Source organism: Asterias rubens, chromosome 22, assembly GCF_902459465.1.
Source record: "Asterias rubens chromosome 22, eAstRub1.3, whole genome shotgun sequence".
NCBI classification, from domain to species: Eukaryota; Metazoa; Echinodermata; class Asteroidea; order Forcipulatida; family Asteriidae; genus Asterias; species Asterias rubens.
In genome coordinates, this window is record NC_047083.1 from 5,847,071 (window position 1) to 5,867,538 (window position 20,468).

Genomic DNA, 20,468 nt, shown 5'->3' on the forward strand with positions numbered 1-20,468 from the left:
CAAAACAAACAAATGACACTCAAAAGTTCAGTAAAGCATAATATATTTAACAAGCACTCTCTCCTGCTTATTAGAAATAAAGAATGGAAGAAAATGATCATTCCTAGTTATGTCTATTTAAATAAAGCTACTCATTTTGCAAGCTGTCCATAAAATACTTGACAATACTTTTTTATACCCTTTGCTACTTGCTCAGATGGTTAGATTTAGTCAAGCATTAACATTCCATGGACAGCCACACACATGAGTGCTTTCAGTAAAACAGGCAAACTTATCTTAGAAATGATCAATTTGTTTCGGTCTTTTTTTCCAGATAAGCAGGAAAGAATGCTTGTTTAATATGTGATTCACTCGGGTTTTGAGTGTCAGTTGTTGTTTTGTTTTTAAATCATAAATCTTGGCAAACTTTATTTGGACTCACCCTGTACATTCTGTAATGCTATACATGTAGGAACTAAACGTGACATGTACAGTAACTTAGACATGTTTTAAACCCTGGAAAAACTTTCAAGAACATTGAAATTGAATACAGCACCTGTTGTTTCCTGATAATACATAATAATTGATGGGTTTCAAACAAATACACCTTCTGGATCATCACTAGAGGACGCTGCAACGACAAGATGACGCGCACTCACTAAACGTCTAAATGGGAAGGTTGCATACACTGTATTGAAAACAGAGACAAAAAAAAGGATAAACTTTCTGATCTACACATGGCACCTCAGCACACACCAACTTCTCCCCTTATCACTGCCCTCCACTGGCTCAGAATCCCCTCTAAGGATACAGTTCAAAATCCTGACACTTGTTTTAAAATGCACTGGACATCTTTGGTAATTGTCAAAGACTAGTATTCCCACTTGGTGTTTCCCAACATTCTCTTGCAAGAAAATAACAAATGAAAAAAACACCCTCTTGTTGCACAAATGTGTGTGCATTCAGATGAAGAAAAAAGGCTTCCACAGCTGAAGTCTTTTATTATTTGAGTGAGGAATACCCTCTTTCTCAACAAACTATATTACATCAGAGGGAGACGTTTCTCACCATGTAATTGTTTACAAGGTGCTGTGGTGCAAAGGCAGCCAATCATACCTGGAACACCGGCATGACCGGGGCAAACCCCTTCTCTTTATGATAAGTGCACTGGATTCTTTTACATGCCTTCCTGACACAACACACAGAACTGCAGAACCTACATTTGTAGGGCTTTATAATTCACCCCATCCTGCATGTCCTGCCATCCGAAAAACAAATGCAATAGTGTCACGACTGGAATTCGAACCCACAATACGATGATCAGAAACACCAGAGTTTGAATTTGATGCTATTACTCGCTCGGCCACATCACTTTCCGTGTTTGTTTGTTTGTTTGTTTGTTTGGAACTACCATAGGCGATGTGACCTGTTACATCACATGTTTACAAAAGAGCCACAGAGCCTGGACTTCCTGCAGGCACAATTTTTGTACACAGCATACACTGTAAATGGCATAATGGAATAAAACATGAAATATTTCATTTTATGGAGATTGCACTGTCTGATTCAGACCAACTTTAGATATGATGAAAGGGGGCACATCTCAAAACTTGTCCAGCTTTTCATTCATTACTCTCGGATTTATGTGGAAATTATGATGCAAAATATCAACCTTCCCATATGACCAGTGCAGTATCTTGCCTGCCAGAATACCCAAAGAAAGTACAAGGTCACACTTATTGTAAACTAAGTTCACATGGTCCATACATACTTTGTTGAGGTGAGCTTTCAGCCCGTTGGCGTGGTAGTCTGCTTAGAGTCCCACCCTGAGTCTCTTCTGACTTGTCCTCATCTTGTGGGTGTTTGGATGAGGTCTTGCTAAAGTCCTTCAAGTTATCGCAGGCAAGATCTTGCTTCAATCGAGATTCTAAGGATCTTCTGTCCTCTAGGGTACAGTTCAGCTCAGCTAGGGTCAAATCCATCTGTTAAACAAAAACAACAACAATGATAATAATAGTGGCTTCTTATAGACGATGTGACCTCTGACATGTCTGACGTCTCTCGAAAACCATAACATGATTGGTGCATACCGCCTGGCAAAACCATAACATGATTCGCGCATACCGCCTGGCAAACCATAACATGATTGGCGCATACCGCCTGGCAAACCATAACATGATTGGCGCATACCGCCTGGCAAACCATAACATGATTGGCGCATACCGCCTGGCAAACCATAACATGATTGGCGCATACCGCCTGGCAAACCATAACATGATTGGCGCATACCGCCTGGCAAACCATAACATGATTGGCGCATACCGCCTGGCAAAACCTTTGTCAAGCCTGGAATTTCACGGAGGCCATGGAGGCCATGGACTCTGTTACACTTGTTTTGGCCTTGGTGCCCTTTCACAAAATTCCCATAGACTTTAAGATTTTCCAAAGGAAGTGCCCTTTTCAAAATTAAAATGGCCTTGCCCTCTAAAAGATAAAATTCCAGGCCTGCTTTGTGTTTTGGCAGCCAGCTAGAAAGTGTATGCAATCTTACCATGACTATGCGTGTTTTGCCCGGCGAAACATGACGTATACAGAGTTTTTGTCAACAAAGGGTGGTTTGAATGTAAACATAGGTCACATCGGAGGAGCACATAGGCCTAGTGATTGCTTAGTCGAGTTGCGACTGCCCTTTATCATGCCGCCAGGACTACTACAAAAATAGTCGCAACATTCAAAATATAGTTATTGGTGAAGCAGTTGTGTCGCTCAGACTTTTCACGACAACATATTAAAATTTACTTACGAAACACACTCAGACATCAGTGACACAATCCTTCAGTCCTTGCAGCGTGAATGTTACTATTGCGCCTGTGGCAATCATTATGCCGCATTGCACCTTGGGAGTTAGAAATTAGTTGCGACCAGTGTCGAGGTCACGACTAGTGTCAAATTCATGACTATTTGAGGTCCGACTAGTCAAGCAGAAAATTCACTAGTCGCCCAGCAGCAAAGTTCACGAAACTTTACGCAATTGCGTAAGTCCACTTGCGCAATGTTTAAGACATAAGTTGCGCCATAATTGTTGCTCAAGTGGACTTACGATATTGCGTTAAGTTTCGTGAAATCAGCTGAACAGGTGTATTTTCTACCTCTTTAGTTGTCTTTGTGTATTCTTCATACTCTTGCTGGAGTAGCTTGGCTTCATCTTTCATCTGCTCAAGTCTTATCTTAGCAGCATCCTCTTCCACTTGACGTTGTTTATTTCTGTATTCCTCCATCTGGTGGCTCAGAACTACAATCTCATGTTGCTGTAACGACAGTTCCTTAACACAATTCTCCATACGACCTTTGAACTTGGCAATCTCTTTAGAGAGTGCAGAGTGGAGCTGGCGTTCAATCTCAACTTCACTCTCCCAGAATTCTAACTCCTGAAGCTCAGCTTTGTTTTGCCTCGAGCGCAGTTCAAATTCTTCAATTTCTGGATCTGAATCATTTGGAGTTTGTGAGAATTCTTCTAGAGTCTGAATGAGGGTTTCAATGTGGCAAAGGTCTTGTTGTTGTTGAGCCAGTCTAGCCTTCTGTATGGAAACCAACTCACTCAACTCTTGGTGTTTGTTTTGATTCTGTGGGTTAGTGACATGTTTCTGGCTGATCCTCTGCTCTGAGGTCCCTCCACGGTACCCACTAAATGTTTGTGACCGTCTTACGCTAGCCTGTCGCTGCTGGTGAAAATCTTCAAATGATTCCGTGGGGCTTATAACTTGCTTGAATCTGTCATTTATTTCTTGGGTTACAGAGGGTGGTCGACTGTTACCTGGTGTGGTCCCTGTCTTTCTCATCAAGAAATAAAAATCCTTAGAGTTGGGCCCCCACTTAGACATTAACCTCAGAGGGTTTTCATGAGGTTTGAGTGAGCGTTCAGAATCATGGCATTTCTCGATTAGATTGAAGCGTCCGATTTGTCCAGTTGCCTGAGCGAGGGCAATAATGACATCCTGGCACCTTGTGTGGTCGCTCACACCACACACTATCCTCTGCACACCATCTACAACTACTTTTAACTCCACCATATTTTCTTAGCAGCTGATGAAGAATGTCATCACAAAAACATACACTACAGCAACTGAAATGGAAAAAGAAAGGTAAAACTTTTTGTCAAAACTGTAGTGTTTAGAAAGTTGCTACATGTACATTACAAGTAGGTACATGTACATTACAAGTAGGTACAAGTACATTACAAGTAGGTACAAGTACATTACAAGTAGGTACATGTACATTACAAGTAGGTACAAGTACATTACAAGTAGGTACAAGTACATTACAAGTAGGTACAAGTACATTACAAGTAGGTACAAGTACATTACAAGTAGGTACATGTACATTACAAGTAGGTACAAGTACATTACAAGTAGGTACATGTACATTACAAGTAGGTACAAGTACATTACAAGTAGGTACAAGTACATTACAAGTAGGTACAAGTACATTACAAGTAGGTACAAGTACATTACAAGTAGGTACAAGTACATTACAAGTAGGTACAAGTACATTACAAGTAGGTACAAGTACATTACAAGTAGGTACAAGTACATTACAAGTAGGTACAAGTACATTACAAGTAGGTACAAGTACATTACAAGTAGGTACAAGTACATTACAAGTAGGTACATGTACATTACAAGTAGGTACAAGTACATTACAAGTAGGTACATGTACATTACAAGTAGGTACAAGTACATTACAAGTAGGTACAAGTACATTACAAGTAGGTACAAGTACATTACAAGTAGGTACAAGTACATTACAAGTAGGTACAAGTACATTACAAGTAGGTACAAGTACATTACAAGTAGGTACAAGTACATTACAAGTAGGTACAAGTACATTACAAGTAGGTACAAGTACATTACAAGTAGGTACAAGTACATTACAAGTAGGTACAAGTACATTACAAGTAGGTACAAGTACATTACAAGTAGGTACAAGTACATTACAAGTAGGTACATGTACATTACAAGTAGGTACAAGTACATTACAAGTAGGTACAAGTACATTACAAGTAGGTACATGTACATTACAAGTAGGTACAAGTACATTACAAGTTGCTACATGTACATTACAAGTAGGTACAAGTACATTACAAGTAGGTACAAGTACATTACAAGTAGGTACATGTACATTACAAGTAGGTACAAGTACATTACAAGTAGGTACAAGTACATTACAAGTAGGTACATGTACATTACAAGTAGGTACAAGTACATTACAAGTAGGTACAAGTACATTACAAGTAGGTACAAGTACATTACAAGTAGGTACAAGTACATTACAAGTAGGTACAAGTACATTACAAGTAGGTACAAGTACATTACAAGTAGGTACAAGTACATTACAAGTAGGTACATGTACATTACAAGTAGGTACAAGTACATTACAAGTAGGTACATGTACATTACAAGTAGGTACAAGTACATTACAAGTAGGTACAAGTACATTACAAGTAGGTACAAGTACATTACAAGTAGGTACAAGTACATTACAAGTAGGTACAAGTACATTACAAGTAGGTACAAGTACATTACAAGTAGGTACAAGTACATTACAAGTAGGTACAAGTACATTACAAGTAGGTACAAGTACATTACAAGTAGGTACAAGTACATTACAAGTAGGTACAAGTACATTACAAGTAGGTACATGTACATTACAAGTAGGTACAAGTACATTACAAGTAGGTACATGTACATTACAAGTAGGTACAAGTACATTACAAGTAGGTACAAGTACATTACAAGTAGGTACAAGTACATTACAAGTAGGTACAAGTACATTACAAGTAGGTACAAGTACATTACAAGTAGGTACAAGTACATTACAAGTAGGTACAAGTACATTACAAGTAGGTACAAGTACATTACAAGTAGGTACAAGTACATTACAAGTAGGTACAAGTACATTACAAGTAGGTACAAGTACATTACAAGTAGGTACAAGTACATTACAAGTAGGTACAAGTACATTACAAGTAGGTACAAGTACATTACAAGTAGGTACATGTACATTACAAGTAGGTACAAGTACATTACAAGTAGGTACATGTACATTACAAGTAGGTACAAGTACATTACAAGTAGGTACAAGTACATTACAAGTAGGTACAAGTACATTACAAGTAGGTACAAGTACATTACAAGTAGGTACAAGTACATTACAAGTAGGTACAAGTACATTACAAGTAGGTACAAGTACATTACAAGTAGGTACAAGTACATTACAAGTAGGTACAAGTACATTACAAGTAGGTACAAGTACATTACAAGTAGGTACAAGTACATTACAAGTAGGTACAAGTACATTACAAGTAGGTACAAGTACATTACAAGTAGGTACAAGTACATTACAAGTAGGTACAAGTACATTACAAGTAGGTACAAGTACATTACAAGTAGGTACAAGTACATTACAAGTAGGTACAAGTACATTACAAGTAGGTACAAGTACATTACAAGTAGGTACAAGTACATTACAAGTAGGTACATGTACATTACAAGTAGGTACAAGTACATTACAAGTAGGTACATGTACATTACAAGTAGGTACAAGTACATTACAAGTAGGTACAAGTACATTACAAGTAGGTACAAGTACATTACAAGTAGGTACAAGTACATTACAAGTAGGTACAAGTACATTACAAGTAGGTACAAGTACATTACAAGTAGGTACAAGTACATTACAAGTAGGTACAAGTACATTACAAGTAGGTACAAGTACATTACAAGTAGGTACAAGTACATTACAAGTAGGTACAAGTACATTACAAGTAGGTACAAGTACATTACAAGTAGGTACAATGTACATTACAAGTAGGTACAAGTACATTACAAGTAGGTACATGTACATTACAAGTAGGTACAAGTACATTACAAGTAGGTACAAGTACATTACAAGTAGGTACAAGTACATTACAAGTAGGTACAAGTACATTACAAGTAGGTACAAGTACATTACAAGTAGGTACAAGTACATTACAAGTAGGTACAAGTACATTACAAGTAGGTACAAGTACATTACAAGTAGGTACAAGTACATTACAAGTAGGTACAAGTACATTACAAGTAGGTACAAGTACATTACAAGTAGGTACAAGTACATTACAAGTAGGTACATGTACATTACAAGTAGGTACATGTACATTACAAGTAGGTACATGTACATTACAAGTAGGTACAAGTACATTACAAGTAGGTACAAGTACATTACAAGTAGGTACAAGTACATTACAAGTAGGTACAAGTACATTACAAGTAGGTACAAGTACATTACAAGTAGGTACATGTACATTACAAGTAGGTACATGTACATTACAAGTAGGTACATGTACATTACAAGTAGGTACAAGTACATTACAAGTAGGTACAAGTACATTACAAGTAGGTACAAGTACATTACAAGTAGGTACAAGTACATTACAAGTAGGTACAAGTACATTACAAGTAGGTACAAGTACATTACAAGTAGGTACAAGTACATTACAAGTAGGTACAAGTACATTACAAGTAGGTACAAGTACATTACAAGTAGGTACATGTACATTACAAGTAGGTACAAGTACATTACAAGTAGGTACAAGTACATTACAAGTAGGTACAAGTACATTACAAGTAGGTACAAGTACATTACAAGTAGGTACATGTACATTACAAGTAGGTACAAGTACATTACAAGTAGGTACATGTACATTACAAGTAGGTACAAGTACATTACAAGTAGGTACAAGTACATTACAAGTAGGTACATGTACATTACAAGTAGGTACATGTACATTACAAGTAGGTACAAGTACATTACAAGTAGGTACAAGTACATTACAAGTAGGTACAAGTACATTACAAGTAGGTACAAGTACATTACAAGTAGGTACAAGTACATTACAAGTAGGTACATGTACATTACAAGTAGGTACAAGTACATTACAAGTAGGTACATGTACATTACAAGTAGGTACATGTACATTACAAGTAGGTACAAGTACATTACAAGTAGGTACATGTACATTACAAGTAGGTACATGTACATTACAAGTAGGTACAAGTACAAATAATTAAGGAATATTATCCAAGGTAATGAAAGTGACTTCGTTCTTCGGTAAGTTTTGTCGAAGCTTTTTAAAACTATGATACACAACTTTTACGGTGTAGGTTTGATTGTTCATGTAAGAAAAGTGATAACAAAGAATTACTCTACCCTGGATGAAAGAAAGGAATTATTTCACAGGTAAAAGATTACACACTGATCATTGCAATAAACTCAATCGCTATCAAATAAAGGCGCACCAGTAAATAAGATGCAGTAAATTTTGGGACCAAAATGAGAAAATGTCATATATTACCATAGCAAAAAAAATACCAAAGAACTATATTTTTTTTCTTTCATTTTGATTAATCATCAAGTCTACTATTTTGTGAGTTGTTCTAAAACTCCCTCGACCCACGACCCTCAACTTTTGTGCTTCACCGGCCGAGTATGATTACGGCCAACTCATTAGGCCTACATGATGATCAGGCAGAACCATTTCCGGCTGATCGCTCCCATCCTGTGTTCTACTACTAACTAGTTGCTTTATGCGGAGCTCACGGTTGTAGTGTAGACCCGACCGACCAAATGGCCCCACACATGTTTTGGGGTTGTTGTCAGTCTCCCACACCCCGGCCACACACGGACAGGGCCTCGCCCATCGGTGTGTGTTACACATGGCGGGGGGGAATTCAGCGTGGCTAATAAATAACCACAGTCTCAGACTTGAAATCAAGTCTAGTCGTGGAAGGAAGTTGCGTTGCCTAGCCTGTTTATTGGATGGATCACTCACTGTGAATTCTAAATCGGGGACTTAAATCTTACTCGGCCGTAAAGGGAAAAGTTTCCTTATGGCGCCACCACTTTTTCATTCGATATGAAATAATATAGGAACTTATTTAGCTGATTGATATATCCCTTTTTGTAAAAATGAGTGAAAAAGTGGTGGCGCCATACGGAAAGTTATCCTTTAGGGGAGTCAACAATGAGGGATCGAAAACACAAATCTCGATCCCATATCTCGTTCAGATCAATAAAAACATGACGCGACAGCATAATAATCTGATAATAAATAAGAGACGAATCCCTTGTTTTGTCTTGTCTCTTGCTTGCGCTTGGTCTATGAAATTTTCATTGAAAAGCGTTTGATTGGAAACTGTTTGATTATCATAATTGTAATGTACACCGCGGTCATGGCCGAAGAAACGATAGCAACGATGATGAAATGAAAAGAAAACAAAGTCGTAAAACCTACCATTCTGATTTATAATTACCATTTTTAGAGCATACGATCTCTCACAAACGAGCGTTGACGAGTCCTTCCGCATTCGCAGCAGCAGCAAAGGGTTAAGTGTCATCGTCAAAACATCACACAGTGGTTACGGTGGCTGTGTGTATTATTTACCGGCGTGAAGTTGGTTACTTATTTGACGTTGGATGTTCAATATTGAACGAGTAACAGTTACCGGTTTGACATTCGTCTTAAGTGCATGTTCAATACGAAAATATAAATCATTCATTTTCTTGTGGGCAGACCCTTTTGGCCAGGCAGTGTCTGGTATAGATGTGTAGAGGAAGGTCCAAGGAACACATCCATTATAATTTTGACCCGGCCATTGGGGTCCTTTTTTTTTTAACTATTTTATTATAAGAGATGTTAAATTTGCAACGGGAATATTTAACTATTTTGTAGTATGTTTAACACACGTTTTACAGTCCTTTTTTAAACGGTCATTTTCTAGTGGTCAGACCCTTTTGGCCGGGCACTGTCTGATATAGATGTGTAGGGGAGGGTCCAAGGAACACTTCCATGGTAATTTTGACCCGGCCATTGGGGTCCTTCTATTTTTTAACTTTTTTAATATAAGAGATGTTAAATTTGCAACGGGAATATTTAACTATTTTGTAGTATGTTTAACACACGTTTTACAGTCATTTTTTAAACTGTCATTTTCTAGTGGTCAGACCCTTTTGGCCGGGCAGTGTCTAGTATAGATGTGTAGAGGAGGGTCCAAGGAACACATCCATTATAATTTTGACCCGGCCATTTGGGTCCTTCTATTTTTTAACTATTTTAATATAAGAGATGTTAAATTTGCAACGGGGATATTTAACTATTTTGTAGTATGTTTAACACACGTTTTACAGTCCTTTTTTAAACGGTCATTTTCTAGTGGTCAGACCCTTTTGGCCGGGCAGTGTCTGGTATAGATGTGTAGAGGAGGGTCCAAGGAACAATCGAGGCGCGATGAATTGCATGCAGTGCTAACAAAAGATAGTGACGCTTGGCACAAGCTAAAAACATGCCCTAAAAGTTGAAACAATACCTGAACTTTTTCGTTAGGCAAATGCTCCTTTAGGTTCGTTACGTCTTTCAGGTACCTTCTTCGACTTCCTCACTAACTGGAAAAATTGTCGGGATGGCGTCATGTTTTAGAAAAGAACCTTTCTCTTCAAGTCAAAATGTGTAGTGTATTTCGGATTCTCGAAGCACGACGGCTCGAAGTGTTTGCTGAACAGCGCTGGAAAAGACATGCAAACTGTTAGTTTGAAACTGACACCATCTTGAGTTGTTTTGCTGCAGCCAGCAGCAATGCACCTGGTCGACATTGTCGGAAAAATGCAAGAAATTACAAACTCACGACTAGGACTTGAATGTACTTGCGCGTACGTGTGTTCAATGTTCGATCGAGGCAAATTCTGCCTCGATTGACGTGACAAAAGGGGTAGGCGGAGTCACCCCCACACAACTTTATTTATTTTTTTAAACACATAAATCGTTATTTACACTTACTAAAAAAATTATTTTTGTTGTTCAATAAATAAAATTCTATTTCCAGGTGACTCTAACGGTCGGCAGCCGTTTAGTCGCGAAAAGAAGCGACTGGCATGAAACGAGGACTACTTTACCGGGGCACAGTTTTGCCATGCCCGTGATTGGTTACCCTTTCACCCCTGTACTTACATGCATTGAAATCATAACGAATTGTGGTGTGAAACCTTACGAATAATTCACCAATAACACGAACAAATCAATCTTGAAACATCTATTTCTCCATGTTTGAAGGGCATCATGACTTTGCTATTTGACTTATCATGTGCGCTGACTTGGGTCTTCGCGTCCCGTCTAAGCGAAGTTTGCTGCTGCACGATTGCTTCCTCTTTGGTTTTTAATCAAAAGAAACAGTGAGACAAAAACCACCAATAATTTTTAAATGCTTTGACGCTGGAGAAAGTCCGACGTGTATCTTACTTCAGGTATAATATAATTGTAAATCGTTTCCAACAAGTTATAATGTTGTAACGGGCACTGACATCTCAATGTAAAAACGCCTTGATGACCGGGAACGAAAAGATAGATAACCTAAAGGGCCTAAGTACTTTTTCCCAACACAAAACACAATCATGAATGTCCACAGATTTACATTAAACTTACACAGTTTGAAGATTTATGGTTGAAAGGTTCCCTTGAAACATTTCTGAAATGCCACATTTTATGAGAATTTAGTAATAAAAATAAATAGGCCTATAGTCTGATGGAGACGAAAACTGTAAATTTTTTGAAATGGTTTTCCATTATTTTTGTTCACCTGTGACTTAGACTTGTCGTAAAATGTCCGTCGCGTAGTGGTAGCAGAACGGCTTTCTATCGATACATAGTCTAGGTTCCTAGACCATTGGTGTTGCGTGGTCACACACTGTAATGAACGAACGCTAGCGGGCGCTCTGTTTCTCTGATTTCCGGTGAGCACAGGACATAGACCTTATCGCAAATACCAATGCGCAAGCGCAGAATGTTGAATGAGGTGCATTGTGGGATAGATATGGATCAAATTTGGATACCAGCAAGACCACAATGCACCTAATTCCAAGCTTTACGCGCGCGCCCCGGTATTTGCGAAAAGGTCTATGGGGAGATCCGGAAATTAGAGAAACAGAGCGCCCGCCAGCGTTCGTTCATTACAAGCGTGTACAGTTTTTGCCGTGCATAATCGGAACGTTCGTTGTGTGTGGCCACGCAACACCAATGGTCTAGGAACCTAGACTACGGGTACCCCGAAATTGACCCCACGGGTTGCGTTCCACTCGCGCAAACGTTGCCAACAGTTGCGCACGTTCGCCAACAATTTCAAGTGGAACGAGTTGTTCGCCGCCACCGTTGGCGAACGTTGGCAACTTTACGCGAACATACTTTTGAGGTGTTGGCAAGTGGTTTTTAAAATGGCGGACAAGCATACGGTATTATTTCTTTGTCACAAACACAATTACATTGTATTTTCTGATATTGCAGATTTGGAATAACAAAGTTAATTAGCTGATGTAATGATGTCAAAAAAAAAGACTATTGCAGCAAAAACGAAGTTTAAAAAAAACCTACGTATGGTGCGCGCCATCTTCATTTCAGGGCGCCGCCATATTGACATCGCGTATACGCACCAATCGTTCAAACGATAAAAAAACGTTTGCGCGAACAGTTGCGAGTCGTTTGCGCGAGTGGAACGCACCCCTGGACGCATAATTTTAGCAGGGTGCGTGCACCACTTAACGTGAAAACAACATGGCGGCGCCCATGCGATTAAAGACACTGGGGTGGATTTCACAAAGGTAGTCCTAACTTAGGACTAGTCCTAGGCAATGCTAAGGGATAAGACTGGTCCTAACTTAGGACCAGTCCTATCTCTTAGTTAGGACCAGTCTTACTGGTCCTATCTTAGGACCAGTCCTATCTCTAAGCATTGCCTAGTCCTAAGTTAGGACTACCTTTGTGAAATCCACCCTTTGACACTACTGGTAATTTTCAAAGACCAGTCTTCCCACTTGGTGTATCTCAACATATGCATAAAATAACAAACCTGTGAAAATTTGAGCTTAATTGGTCGTCGAAGTTGCGAGATAATAATGAAAGAAAAAATACCTGTGTCACACGAAGTTGTGTGCGTTTTAGATGGTTGATTTTGAGACCTCCCAATTCTACCGCGGTTGTAATATCATAGGCCTGCACCAATAGCATAGATAACACTCTAAAAGGGGTGAAGCAACTCTCGTAAATAATTACATAAAAAACACCTGGTCGCTTTGATCCATCGTCTCATTGAGATCTATACACATATTTCTGTTTAAATCCTGGGGGCTTTTAAGTGGCAACAGATTAGTGCTTTGAACTTTAAGAACTCAGCCTACGTGACATGTTTTAGAATCACGGGAATTCAACATCCAAAATGAAATGCGTGTCACGCCCCTGATGGAATATTCTGTATAACAGAGGTGTATCATCACGTACGCTTTGGAGGAAGCTATACATGTAAAACCACCCATTGTAGAAGGCTATGCACAGTGGTGCTAAAAATAATCTTCTTCTTTTTCTGATAATGTTTGGCGTTAACGATGATATTAATCTGCTTTGATTTCCACAGCACAGCATAAACCAAAAGTACCAAAAATTACCCAACAAAACAATTGTGAATCGCCTTTAACTATACGGCTTCTTGATAATGTCTAAGAGAAAAAAATAAAAAAGTAAAAAATAAATAAAAAGTAGTTAGGTCTACATTAGGCAGTGGACACTATTAGTAATTGTCAAAGACTAGCCTTCACAGTTGGTGTGTCTCAACATATGTATAAAATAACTAACGAGATAATAATGAAACAAGAAAACACCCTTGTAACACGAAGTTGTGTGCGTTTAGATGGTGGATTTCAAGTTCTAAACTTGAGGTCTCGAAATCAAATTCGTGGAAAACTACTTCTTTCTCGAAAACTATGGCACTTCAGAGGGAACAGTCTCTCACAATGTTTAATACCACCAACCTCTCCCCATTACTCGTCACCAAGAAAGGTTTTATGCTAATAATTATTTTGAGTAATTACCAATAGTGTCCACTGCCTTTAATCAAAAATGCAAAATTTATTCTGGGTTTCTCCTTACTTTTAAAATCCCCTTCATTTTTACAACGGGCTCGAAGTGACCCAAGGTTATATACTTATGTTGTATCCATATCATATATTTTATGGTTATCAGTCATACTTAAAACAAAATTGTTGTTTACTCGAATTTCCTCAAACCGCTCAATATTTAAACAAGGCATGGACACATCATTTGAACTATAAATAAAAAAAACTATTGACTTGTGCAAGCGTATTTCACACGTTAGCAGAAAAACAGGCGGCCATGATTGCGCGTTCACCCTGGATTTGCATTGTGACGTTATTTAATAAAATAATGTGCGTACCGTAAGAACTGGGTGGTTACCATGCCTTTTCATTCACTTGGGTTAAGCAGCACCATGAAATGGAAATGCCATGGCCACAATCCGTCTTTAAGCAGCTCTATAAAACTGGGCCAATATCTCTCAGTGAAGGACCTTGCCTCCACGCGTTTTCCGCCAGTTTAGTCTTCTTTTTTTTCTATCATTTATATATACCTGTATGTATTACTATAATATTGTGGAAATGTTTTGTGGAAATAAATGTTTATTGAAAAGGACTCCAACCATTCACTGCATGAAATATAATTATGGTGTTAAAATTGAAACCCAGGTGCTGTAGAATTGTTAAAATAACACATTTTTTTTTCAAAGACACCCCTCACTGTAAACAACTGGGGTGTTAAAATTGACATCATACATGTAGTTGATGTCACATATTATTATAGATGCGGAACAAAGAATCAAAATTATTATTAGGGATCTTAAATAACACCCCTGTAACTGTTTTTAACGAAATTTGCATTGTTTTAACACCGTATCAAATGGTGTAAATTTTGATTCTTTTCTTGGTATGTGTATGTGACTACACCAATGGTGTTAATTTAACACCCCAGTTTTTGCAGTGTAGATTAGTGTTTTTTAAACACCCTACATGTATGATATAAATGTTGATTTTATGTGGTATCTTTACGGCAACTTCCGTGATGTCAAATTTAACACCACTTTTGTTGACCACAACTTGCCTAAATTCTCGTCTACAATGAGGACTGCATAGTTATTCCTCTTCTGATGCTACCTGTGTCATGAGCTTGTCAAACATGGATACTGGCTCATTTTATCATTTTGGCGTAATAGTAGTGTGCCAATTATGTTCACACCAACGCACGGTCGTACAGTCCCTGGCTGTACTGCTTAAACTTCGTGTAAAACTGATTAAGAGCAAGTTCGAGTGTGCACAATGGTCAACTTAAGGTTGGTCAATAAGCCACTACGGAGTTCCAGCTGCGCATGTTCGTATTACTGCTGACAACGGACTTTGTCTATCTCCCGTGACCTTTTTACACGGGTATTGTCAAAAGGTCACGGGAGATAGGCAAAGTCCGTTGTCAGCAGTAACAGACATGCACCACTGCACTGACATTCCGAAGTGGCTTATTGCACTAGAACCCAGGCTGGTCGACCATTGGTTGACTTACTGTGGTCGACCATTTGGAACCAGCCTCGAGCCCATGGTTTCTTCACTGGTCCCAACAGCACATTCCGTTATAACATGTTTAAAGCGCAGAGTGGAACCAGTGACAAAAAAACGAAAAGGCGGAAGGTTGACTAGACTTCCAAATGAGTCGTTCGAGTGAGTGCGTCACTGCGTATAATACATTGCTGGTCATAGTCAACCACGGGTCGACTAAATGTGCCCACTCGAACTTGCTCTCAATTATTTTTCTCCAATATGGAGTACATACATTCTAAAGTTAACTGACGCCACAGAACCAAAACAATTGATGTACCCAATCTCTACAAACAAATAATTACCAAAATCCAACTTGCGGCTCAGATCTAAGAACGTGGGGGTGTACTGGATGTCAATGTCAATGTTATGTCATTATTAACGTGTTTAATTTCTATGGTGCTCCGAAATCAATGGTTACTGTATAGGTCGAAGATGCTCACCCCCAAGCTAACTCTCCTGGTAGTAGAAAGTGTAATCCAGCTATATTCCATGCATTTTAATGTTTTTCTTGACTGTACAGCGCTTTGAAACAGTGTTAAAACGCTTTATAAATGCATTTAAGTTAAGTTAAGTTGAGGGATCGTAATGTTCCAATCATGATTTTGACCGTACCATTACTGAGAAATCACAATTATTATTTTCTTTTTTACCATGACAGTCGCCGACTGTGCGATAGCTCAGTGCAAAGTTAACGCCGATTTGTGTATACACCCTTATAATAATAAATAGCCTAATGGTGTACACAGAAATCGCATGTAATCACATGTAATCACGTGCACTCGCATGTAATCACATGTAATCACATGTAGGTATGTAGTCACATGAAATCTCATGTAATTGCATGTAATCACATGTAATCGCATGTTATCGCAAGTAAACGCATGTAGGCATGTAGTCACATGAAATCTCATGTAATTGCATGTAATCACATGTAATCGCATGTTATCGCAAGTAAACGCATGTAGGCATGTAGTCACATGAAATCGCATGTAATCTCATGTTATTGCATGCAATCGCATGTAATCGCATGTAATCGCAGGTAACTGCATGTAATCGCATGTAATCGCATGTAGTCGCATGTTATCGCATGTTATTGCATGCAATCACATGTATTCGCATGTAACTGCATGTAATCGCATGTAATCGCATGTAATTACATGTAATTACATGTAATTGCATGCAATCGCATGTAACCGCATGTAACTGCATGTAATCGCATGTAATCGCATGTAGTCGCATGTTATCGCAAGTAAACGCATGTAGGCATGTAGTCACATGAAATCTCATGTAATTGCATGTAATCACATGTAATCGCATGTTATCGCAAGTAAACGCATGTAGGCATGTAGTCACATGAAATCGATGTAATCTCATGTTATTGCATGCAATCGCATGTAATCGCATGTAATCGCAGGTAACTGCATGTAATCGCATGTAATCGCATGTAGTCGCATGTTATCGCATGTTATTGCATGCAATCACATGTATTCGCATGTAACTGCATGTAATCGCATGTAATCGCATGTAATTACATGTAATTACATGTAATTGCATGCAATCGCATGTAACCGCATGTAACTGCATGTAATCGCATGTAATCGCATGTAGTCGCATGTAATCACATGTAAATGCTGTAAACGGGCATAATTCAAAACGCAACTGCATGTTAAAGGAACACGTTGCCTTGGATCGGTCGAGTTGGTCTTTGAAAAGCGTTTGTAACTGTTTGTTATAAAATGCATATGATTAGAAAGCTATTTGAAAAGTAGAATATAATAATCCACACAAGTATCACTCTAAATTGTGTGGTTTTCCTTTACCTCGTCGACAAACACGGTCGGCCATTTATGGGAGTCAAATTTTTGACTCCCATAAATGGCCGACCGTGTTAGTTCGCACAGTAAAAGGAAAACCACGCAATTTCGAGGCAAATTTGTGTGGATCATTGTATTCTACTTTTAAAACATCTTTCCAATCTTATGCATTTCATAAAAAACGGTTACAAACGCTTTTTATAGACCAAATCGTCCGATCCAAGGCAACGTGTTCCTTTAAAATCACATTTCGCATACCACCTATCACTCAGACATAGTGGTATAGGCCTACACAGTTTATGTTAAACAGAAACACTAACAGAAGCTTCAATGTTCAATGCGACAAACCTTACAAACGCTTTTTATAGACCAAATCGTCCGATCCAAGGCAACGTGTTCCTTTAAAATCACATTTCGCATACCACCTATCACTCAGACATAGTGGTAGGCCTACACAGTTTATGTTAAACAGAAACACTAACAGAAGCTTCAATGTTCAATGCGACAAACCTGGGAAATTGCTCCGGGATCTGGTAAGTTTTTGTCCTTTTTCAACAAAAATATTTTCTCAGTATGACTGAGCTGAGTCAATGGTGTTTTGACTTGAGTTTTCATTAGAGTTGAACATTGAGGACTAAGTGTCATTATTTTTAGTGGTAAAAATGAGGCAAATCTGGTGACTAGCTGTCGAAATTATACGTGTTTAACCAGATTGTCACTTGCCGATCAAAAGAATCTCGTAACCCTTCGGCCTCCTGGCAGCCGTCGGGAGGAGGGTTACGTTATCGCAACTAGTGCAGACATGGTTTCCCTGGAGATGACCCCCGACCCGGACAAATTGCGTCATGCTCTATTTTTAACCATGGGTGATACCTGACCTACGGTTTTTAACAAGAGACGTCAGGGAATCTTTCGTCAGGGGACCAGACTACTCGTCGCCAAGACAGGTTTTATGCCAACAGTTATCATGAGCAATTACCTATAGCGTGCAGTGCCTTTAAATAAGTTCCTGATGGAGAAATATGACTATACTGGCGCCGACGCGGTACAGCGCGCTTACACAGTAGTTGTTGTTTATTACATCGTTAATTTTTTCTGAACATAACATCAATTAGATGCTAGTGAAAAATGAAAGTCAACTTAAGTGAGATCCTGCACATGGCTGCTCTGCACTGCTTAATCAACCCCTACTTAAAAGAGCATTTGAAGCTAACAATACAAGAAGGCAATTTAATCAAATTGACCTTGTCATTATGGAGTAGTCAAGCTACATGCAAATGAGGGGTAGTCGCACTAGCAGTAACTACACATCTTCACACACTCTAACAACGGATTCCAAGTCCCGTTGACCACCTATTTCATGGTCAAGTTGACAAAAAGTGAACATCACAGAACAATGTTTTCAGGAGAGTCGTGTAAATCCGAATATTCTAGTGGGAAATTGCTGTTTCTCACAATGTTTTTATCAACAGCTCTCCACTACACGTTACCAAGTAATGGTTTATGCTAATAATTATTTTGATCAAAAACCAAACGTGGCCGGTGCTTTTAAAAGCAATGCTAGGTCAATAGGAACATCGATGCGTGATAATGCACTGAGATTTCAACGGTTAATAAAACTACACTCTAGAGAGAGAGAGAGACCCATAACACCAAGGGCGATTCATCCCTCAATCAGTGACTAAACATGAGATATCTTACAATCCCATCGTCACCTAATGCTCATTTATTGAGGTTAGGGCCATCTTTTCAAGGAAGTGTTGCAAGGAACGTCTCTGAATGGATGCGGTTTCTCAAAGAGACGACGAAATGCCAAGAGTGTTATAGGATTTGGGTGATTTTTGTAACACAAAACACGATGTCCACAGATTACATTCAACTTAAACCGTTTGAAGAAAGCGTACCTTAAAATATTAGTTGCTGAGGTGCTGTCGTTTTTGAGAAAAATTAGTAAAACAATGTCATGAAAATACGTTTTTACATGCTAAAATAATTTTCGTCTCATGATCACTGAGACGAAGATTATTTTCATGATATTGTTTTACTCATTTCTTAAAAACTATAGAACATTTTATAGAACACTATATAACATTTTCTGGGAAACTTTCTATACTATCATTATCTACAAACTGTGTAAATTAAGTGTAAATCTGTAGACATTGTGTGTTTTTTTCCAGCAAAAAGTAGCCAGACCCTTTAAGGGAACATTGTGTCTTTGGCTTTTGGAACCGTTCTATTGTTTTAACTCTATTAGATACACAATCATTTACTATTACTAGTTTGTTCAAATCTGCTCGTCGCATTTAGAGTACAGATTTACAATAAAAAATATATATAATACAGCAAATATATATACAATAGAAACTTACACATTTGAAAGCAATAGACAAAAGTTTCGTTACGAAAACCAACTGAAAACATAGCAAAACCAACATGTGAACATTGTTTTCAAAAGGTGATAACGTTTTGGAGATATCACCAAAAATCCATAATCCAAACCAAAAGAATAATTTGTAATTGAAATTAACATTTCTTAGATTTGGAGGGTAGCAAAAGATATGATTTTCCGTGACAACAATACTTTGAAGTAAAATTACCCTTGAAGCCATTGGACACTTTCGGACAACAGTAATGCCAAAGGCCCACACTTCGTGTATCACAAAATACATATACAATAACAAACCTGTGAAAATTTAGGCCTAATCGGTCATCGGAGTCGGAAGAAAATAACGGGAAACCCACCCTTGTTTCGGCACGTTTCGCTGTGTCATGACATATAAGCCTGTGTGTTTAAAATAAATCCGTTGTTTTCGATATCGAGAATTGATAATTGTTTTAATGTTTTTTCAAAAAGTAAAGCATTTTATGGAATAATATTTCAAGGGAAGTCTTTCGCCACTACCTTCTGTAAGTTATTTGTAAATCTGTGCACTTTTATTTATTTTTTTCTGTTCCGAAAGTGTCCAATGGGCTTTATATGTTATCGAACGCTGATGTATACTTCTTGTTTGTATTGCCATTTATTTTGGTTACCAAACGTATAAAACGTGCAGCGCAACTCACATTGTAATCACGTGGTTATGGTGACGTCGTTAAGTGATACCTAGATACAGGGATGGATGTACAAACTACGTTCAGAGTAACTCGAGACACAGAGCCACA

The 20,468-nt window shown here is 38.4% G+C and overlaps 1 protein-coding gene across 2 annotated transcripts; it reads right to left on the reverse strand.

The window, feature by feature from the left end:
* On the reverse strand, positions 1 to 9,416 carry LOC117304933 (ras association domain-containing protein 8-like). 2 transcript variants are annotated; one of them, XM_033789576.1, is made up of 4 exons: positions 9,330 to 9,416; positions 3,129 to 4,102; positions 1,751 to 1,961; positions 1 to 667 (listed from the first exon to the last, which is right to left on the reverse strand). In XM_033789576.1, the coding sequence occupies exons 2-4, from the start codon at positions 4,047 to 4,049 to the stop codon at positions 573 to 575; spliced, it is 1,227 nt and encodes a 408-aa protein (XP_033645467.1). In that variant the 5' UTR covers positions 4,050 to 4,102; positions 9,330 to 9,416; the 3' UTR covers positions 1 to 572. The 2 variants fall into 2 exon arrangements, with proteins under 2 accessions (XP_033645467.1, XP_033645465.1); XM_033789574.1 differs by having other exon boundaries at positions 9,311 to 9,416.
* Positions 9,417 to 20,468: the final 11,052 nt, after the last annotated feature.